The 7,806-nt window shown below is 45.8% G+C and overlaps 1 protein-coding gene across 1 annotated transcript in view; it reads right to left on the bottom strand.

Moving 5' to 3' along the window:
• The window catches only part of ncor2 (nuclear receptor corepressor 2), a 65,038-nt gene that overhangs the window by 21,262 nt on the left and 35,970 nt on the right, over positions 1-7,806 (bottom strand). Inside the window, exons 17-19 of the mRNA XM_087170330.1 lie at positions 2,511-2,653; positions 2,242-2,380; positions 867-1,296 (exon numbers count right to left, since the gene is read on the bottom strand). Of these exons, the coding sequence (XP_087026456.1) occupies positions 867-1,296; positions 2,242-2,380; positions 2,511-2,653 (712 nt within the window). The remainder of the gene's footprint in view (positions 1-866; positions 1,297-2,241; positions 2,381-2,510; positions 2,654-7,806) is intronic.

Here is a 7,806-nt window from a genome sequence, read left to right as displayed (position 1 = left end):
CGCCCCCCCCCCCAGGAGATACAGGCACATTCACAAATCCTCACTACTCAAAGAATTTCAGTATTCAAATGATGAGGGAAAGCAGAGATATATGGGATATATATGTGTGTGTATATGTGTATGTATGTATGTGTGTGTGTGTGTGTGTGTGCGCAAGGGATATGGATGTAGGATGAGTGTTGACAGAGACTGCCTGTGTGGAAAAAAAAATTACAAGTAAAAATCCATATCCATGTCTTGCACATCTGTCGAAAAGCACACAACATTCTCTGAATCACAGACTGATACACACTTTGATGCACGGCAACACAAAAGTGTGCAGACGCACACATACACACTCACTGCCTTTGTTTGCTTTGGCAGAGAGGGCAGCGTTTCCCTCGGCTCTGCCAGTACATGCAGTCTGCTGTCATGGAAAAAATTGAACAAATACCGTGCAAACAAAACTAATCACTCCTCCCACGCACTTTGACACCCATTTCTCGTGGCCTCATTCACAGACGCGCACACGTGTATACGGAAAATATATATTCTCATTCATGCAAAGTGTTAATAAAATCTCTGGTTGATAGAAAAGAGCAACCTGTGGTGTACACACACAAGTCGCTTGCCAAATACGGCTTCACTGCCGTACAGTGTAGCTAGGCAACTAATAACACTTCAAAACCCTCGCTGCTTTATTTTCTGATGTCTGCCGTGGCAGACCGGAGAAGTAGGACACCTACAAAAACCACTGCTCTGCTCAGAAACCAGAGGCCCTTTGACACTAAAAACCAAACAATAAAGACATCATATAACATTTCTTATTTAAATGAATGGGAAACAAATATCTAATTTTCACTCTACCTCTTGCTAAGAGTTCTTACCTGTTCTTATCTGTGTTGTCTGTCTCCTCCACTTCATCAGCGCTGCAAGTGGCACTAGAGTCACTGTCCCCGTGGGAGCCCGTTTTGGCCACATGGTCCTTCTTGGAGCTCTTGGTGGAGCTTTTGACTTCCTCCGTCTCTACTGTAGGAGGTTTTTTATCTGCGCCATCACTGGGTGGTGCTGGCTGCAGCTGCTCTTTGTTGGGTTCCCCTGTCTCAGTCTTTATCTCCTGCTTGATGGCTGAGTCTACATCTTCTTTGACCGGAGGTTTCTCATCCCCTGCCTGGCCCACATCTGATCTGGACGCTTCCTTGTCCGCGGCGTTGGAGCCGGCCTTCGACCTGCTTGAGCCCTCCTCCTTAACCTTGCTGTCCTCGGATGAATGTGGTGAGGGCAAGCTCTCTGTGTCAGAGCTGTTGTTGGCTCCACCTGGCAGGGACAGAGGACAAAGGGAAGCACAGATCAGAAGAAGAGACTGGGATTATACTGTAAATCATGTTATATCTCCTTGTCCCTTTTTCTTCCATCTTTTCCCCATCTCTTTCTGCTAAACCAGATTCTTCACAGTGCCAGTCTTCTGCCTAATCAAGTTTCACTGTACAATAAGGAGGAACACAAAACCACTGGGATGATGGACGAAATCCCCTGGGGCTTCAGCGCTCTATTGTGAAAGTACAGTCTACACTGTATACTTGTATCAACAGACTACAGCAGGATTTTCAGGACACTTTTATGACCGTCGCTGCAGAACATGATTCTTCAAGGTATCTCTTTGAAATCTAATGTAGTCCAATGTGACAGTTCAGCCATAAATTCTACTTTTACAAAGATAATAATGTTCTGTTTGACTGACAATGTAAGAGAGCTAATCATTTAATCATATATATATTATTAGATGTTTTTGTTTGCAGTGATGTTGAACTCTGAAATACAACGCAATCCAGAACACCAACACACCACTAACACAAAATAAAAAATAAAAGCACTTCTTCAAAGACTTCTCTCAGCGTTTTGATAAAAACTGGCCATTATAAGTTTTGTCATAAAAGTAGGATTTGTGACAGGTCTGTTGTTTTGTATTGCATTTACCTTAAAACATATATATGTGTACCTAATAAAGTGTCCTGAGTCTACGTATTAGCCATATAAAACCTCCATTTTGCTTTACTCACTGCATTTCAGAAAAAAACAGATCCACAGCAACAAGCTAGTTATTAATCATCTTACATAATTAAATGTTGATGCAAGAATAATTTTATCACCAATTTATACTTAGAAAAAAAACTTGATAAATGCTGGTAAAATAATAAAACCTTTGATTCATACAGTATTTTGTTTTGGTAAATAGCGTCATGTATGTTGCTCTGTATGTACCATCTCCATCTTCAGGGGCCTCCTCTTCATTTCCACTGGCTCCTGAACCCTCCATCTCCTCCTCCTCTGGTGCGTATGGGGCACTGGCCTCCTCATTCTGCGGGGCTTTGCCCCTACGACGGGCCTTTCGCTCCTTCTCCTGAGTCAAAACAAACACACACTAAATAAAAACTGCTCACAGATCTTCAGAGAAAACCCAGAAACAATCTTATTGCTTGGCGGTGCACAAAAAGCTTGAGTGATGGCTAAGAAACTTTCCCTGTGCTTACCGATTTCATTTTATGCTGCTGCAGAATCTCATCAAGTTTCTGCCTCTTCTTGTAGTTGAAGTAGAAGTTCTTGCACTGCGACACGGTTTTTGATCCCACCATCTTGGCGATGGCGGACCAGTTCCTACCATACTGGAGAAGGCCTGAAATAAACAGATGGACAGGCAGAAGGATTAGAATAGGTAAGGAACAAAGACAGACAAAGATGATATGAAGCTTCCATATCAAATGATATTCTCTATGAAGTTAGAAAAACGTGATGTAAGCTGTGCAAAGTGAAAGACTGTAAATTTAACTGTTACTTCAGTTTCTATGCTGTAAAGCATATCTCCAACTCTACTATTCGAGTGCACAGTATGGTAACTCAACAGCCATACACATCTGTCTCTATACAGCTGTGAAAACTATAGCACAGACTGGGTGTTTAGTTCACGATGCAACGCGACACAGTCCCACTCTCAGCTGCAGCATGGCTTGATGCGTTACACTTCCTCAGCAGAGACAGAGAGAGATACAGAGAGACAGGGGAGAGAGCGAGGGGAGTGGTGGCGTGGTGGCTGACCCATCAGTCATACCAATGACATCACTAACTCAACCCACTGGGGTCACTCTGTGTCATATTCTAACTGACTTTGATGTGACCCAGTTCCAAGAAACCCTAGTCCTCTAGCCAGTCAACCACATGATTGTGCCTTACACAAGAGTCTACAGGCACCCGCTGGGCCAGAGCTGTGATAGATCAACCTGTCATGACACACACACACACACACACACACACACACACACACACACACACACACACACACACACACACACACACCCACACCCACACAGGAAACACACACACACGCAATCACTTAGTCTATGTGTGCTAAAAGAAGAGATGCAGAGAGCAGTCAGTGTGTAAGTGCAAGTGAGTGAGAAAGACAGATAGCATAGAATTTGCTCTGGTGTTTTCCCCCCTCCAGTCTGCTGTTAGCTAAAGGCAGCTCATTAACAGTGTGTGTTGTAAGAGGCTTAAGCTTACACCACCCACTTGTTTCCTGCGCCAGCCTGACAGGTCCTGGCAACAGGACACCCTCTCAAAGGGTTGTGGAGAGAGGGAGGGGGTTATTAACAGGCACAGAGCCAACACCCCCTGGGATAACCTTGGTCATGGGTTCAGAGGTCTCTGCATCTCATCGCTTAATGGAGGCAGTAGGACAACAAGCACAACTCCGAGCCAAAGGAGAGGAAAGGACAGCTGTTTACAGCCCTGTCATTTCAACACTCCTATTAATCAGAAAGATTGACTGTGATACCAACACTTTATTGAATAATGCTAGTAATAAGTAATAGCTGCAATAAAAGCTGGCCTATTAGTTGTTTACATGTTTAATTCCTAGGAAATTATTCAAGGGACTGTATTTATTTATGTGTACATAAACATGTCACCCCAAATATCATAAAGTATCCAGAAAACCGTCTACACAGTCACATTTAACCTCTATCCATCCCTTGCAAAGAAAATTTACTATATTTATCGCTGCATTGACATAAGTAAAATACTACCTCTGTCACAAATACCTACTGATAGAAAGAAAAACTCTTTTGCATCTATAGAAGCCGTGCATCATCCAGCAAATGTGAGAAGTTGCATAATATTCACAGTCACACTGAGAATTTATTAATGCCAGAAAAAAAAAAGAAGTACCCTAACAAGCAAAGGTGATCTTCAAGTCTGAGCTGTTGGTGTCTAAAAGCTGCTGCACACCTACAACCTGTCAAGTGGTAAAGTGGAAGAGGTTTTTCAGCTGAAATATTCATCACTGCCACTTAAAGGCATTGCTAGGAAAGCTCCTCCATAAAAGAAAAGAAAGGAAAAGAACAGTTGGCCTGACTTGCTCCAGGAGGACTGAGACACGTGACCGACAGCTATCAACCTTTTACAGTCTTCTCACAGGGGGGGGCAGTTACACACCCTCCAACCTGCCTGAGCACACACAAACATACACATGCTCAGACAAACAAAGACACAAACAGTGGCATAATATCACACCCATTCAAACTACTGAGAGACACTCTGCTGCACCCAGTGAAGGAAGCAATAACAATCCACTGGAAGTCAAAGGTCACTTTGTTATGACCTCTGGCTACATCCAGTTTATTCCACTGTAAGCACATACTCAAAGCACAATCCCAAGCTCTGCTTGACTCAGGACCTCAGTTACTGGAGCAACACCACATGGAACGACCATCCAATCAGCAGCAGCAATACTGAAGCAGGTGGTAGCCTCACACCCAATCAGGACACTGTATTCCCATTAGCTCCTCCCACAGAAAGTCCAATCAACACCTGGTGCGGCCAGAAAGTGGTTGTTCCTGTCTGTCACATGCCTGTCACTCCAGCCGTCGCCTGGTGGCCCTGTTGTAGATAACACTATCAGACAGTCTGATCTCTGGAGGGCCAGCCGGGAAGCTCTTCGGGGCTGGGCCTTCCGATCCAGAGCAGAGGAGATGAAAACAGCTCAGTCTCGCTGCTCCTTCTGCCAGCTGGCTTGATACTTGAGCCGGTGTCAGGTTGACGTGTTCCAAAACAGCACATGCTCCTGGCCTCTCCCCTCCTTTTCCTCTCACTCTGTCCTCCCTGTGCTTCGGCGAGTGCTGGTCTGTTCTTCTCTGCCGTGTCTCTCCCCAATGGCGGTCGTCTGGGAAGACTTCCACAGGAAAGTGGGACTGTGGGGCGGTGCTATGTGCTCAGCCTTTCTCTCCCCTCATCTGATCTCTCCTCTATCTCTCTTTTTTTTTTCCCTCCCTCCCTCTCTCCGTCGGTCTGTCCCTCCCCCTACCTCACTCTGCCAGCAGGCACAGCGGCACACACACACACACACACACACAAATGCTTGAGTGAGTACACACTCACTTGAACCCTCTCTCTCTCTCTCTCTCTCTCGCTCTCTCTCTGTCTCTCTTGTTAATACTCTAGCACACAGACGCAAACACACACTCAGGCAGTCCAAGAGTAAACAGAGAGCAGAGAGAGAGAGCAGCCCAGAGAGAGAGGAAAGAGAGAAAGAGAGAGAGAGAGAGAGAGAGAGAGAGAGAGAGAGAGAGAGAGAGAGAGAGAGAGAGAGAGCAGAGCCACTGAGCTAAAGAGACAATAAAGAAAGGGAAAGGATACAGAAGTAGAGAGTAAGCAAAGAGAGAAGAGGGGGGAAGACAGGAGGGGGGAGAGGGAGTTGATGTTGATACCATGAGAAAGCATAAAGGCTTTCACATTTTTCCTGACTGACCTGCTTTTCATCTTGAATGTGACCTCTCACCAGTCTATAACAACACAGAGTGAGGGGAGAGAGAAAGTGAGTGAGGGAAAGAGGCGCTTGCCAAATCTTCCAGAGCTCTTGCCAAACTGGGCCGTTGCCATCTCCCATCCGAGAGAGACAGACAGAGCGAGAGGCAGAGATAGAGCAACAGTGGAGGAGAAAGAGAGAAAAGATAATATGGCATTCTCTACTTGCTGCTCCTTTAAATGGGTTCTTCCAGCAAGCAGAGCAGGGGCCATTATCCAGCTGCCTGCCTGCCTGCACCCAAGCAAAGCCTGCCAGATTAGTGCACTTACATAAACGCCAGCCAAGAAGGGTGCACATGCAAACACACACAGCTCGGACCAAGTGCACACAGACACAAGCTACGCTACACATATCTTACACACACACGGCTAGGCAGAGCTGGTGGGTTTAAGAGAGATGCTTTACAAAGATTGGCTGTCCCTTGTTTCAGGTAGCAGTCTTCATGAGCAGTGAAAACAAGAGTGATCTGTCTCCGAGTGCGGCCATGCCATCCTTAAAGGCAGCACTGGCTGGCGCTGCCATGCTGGAACGCCGATGTCCTGCCAGGCACTACGAGTGCCATTATTCAGATCTGTTTAGTTCAAGGGCATAAACACATTAGCATCAAGACACCTAAGCCTCTTTATAGCACATACATGTCAAGCACCTGCAAGGGAGAGCACCTTGACAAGCTTATTCATTTCTATGAGGAAATGGGTGGGTGGGGTTATGATCCTGGAGTGTCTGAGTTCTTTGAAGGGGAATCCCTTTTGGCAGGTGAGGGGGCGGTTGTTAGAACTGATGAAAAATGGCAAGAGCAGCTCCTCTTCTTCGGCCGTTGGTACTGTAGCTGGGACTGTGCGGTTGTGGTTACATAAGCCCTTCATAGAAGCCCTGCTCCCACCGAGCTGCCAGGCTAATCCTCTGGGATGGAGCCCCCCACTAATCCCACTGCAGGAGAATGGAACTGAAGACATTAACCAGGATTACTACACAGGACCGTGTTCAAGCCAGACCAGCGCCAGTTATCACAAAATAAAACCTTAACACACCAACCTGCCCGCATACACAAACCCCAAATTGCAGAATACACCACACACGCAGGCATACAGGACGAGAAAGATGCGATAACTCCTGTAGAGTTAATGTGGTTTCAATATCACATTAAAGTTGCTGATAGCTGCTTGCAAGAGGCACATCACCTCCTGTTGATAACAGGGAAGGGCAGGTTAAATTCTTCAGAAGCAGAACTGAGAGTCGCACAAAGCACGATGACACATCATCTACAACTGGCCACAAAGCAGCCGCGCTGAAGTGAAATTGAGTTGAGTCATGTGCAGAAAGCAAGACTTGACATTGCAAAGACAGTACTCAGCCATCTGAGACCAAGATTTACAAAAACACCTATAAAAAGGTGCATTTAAATACACAGCTCAGGCTGACTTTTGATTCAAAAGACAAATATTAAGATGAATCTCTCTAACAGATAAGTTGCAGACTGTCAGTCTGCTGTAGCAGATCAGTGGGGAATCCCTATCAAAAGAGTACTACACATCAGAAAACACTGAGGTTGAGGAGCTCATTCAATCAGCAACTGAGACTCATGCACTGCACGCAAAACACTGTGAACCACATTCACACAGCAGCAGCACAGCACTGCTACGAGGAAAATGGGCAATGTCAGCGACCTCTGTGAATCAGCCATAGGCTTCTGGGTAATCTTCAGTCAGAGACAATAAACAAGCTGAGTTAATGACTGCTGCACTTGCAGGGGCTGGCTGATAAGAGGCAGACTTTACAGCCTGTTTTCATAAAAAAAACAGGTTGCCTTGACCCAGAGAGAGGAAACAGCCCCAAAGAGCAACAGACCCAGTCCAGGCAGACTGACACATACACGTATAGACACAACCCAGCAGCACGTGGCAGTGGCTGCCTCACTAACAGGAAGTCACAGCCGCATCACTTGTCTATGCTTTCGAAAAAACAGT

The sequence above is a fragment of the Seriola lalandi genome, unplaced genomic scaffold (genome assembly GCF_002814215.2).
Source record: "Seriola lalandi dorsalis isolate HSWRI2012SDOR001 ecotype SW California unplaced genomic scaffold, Sedor1 jcf7180002054945, whole genome shotgun sequence".
Lineage (NCBI taxonomy): Eukaryota > Metazoa > Chordata > Actinopteri > Carangiformes > Carangidae > Seriola > Seriola lalandi.
This window is presented reverse-complemented; position numbering and strand designations above follow the sequence as displayed.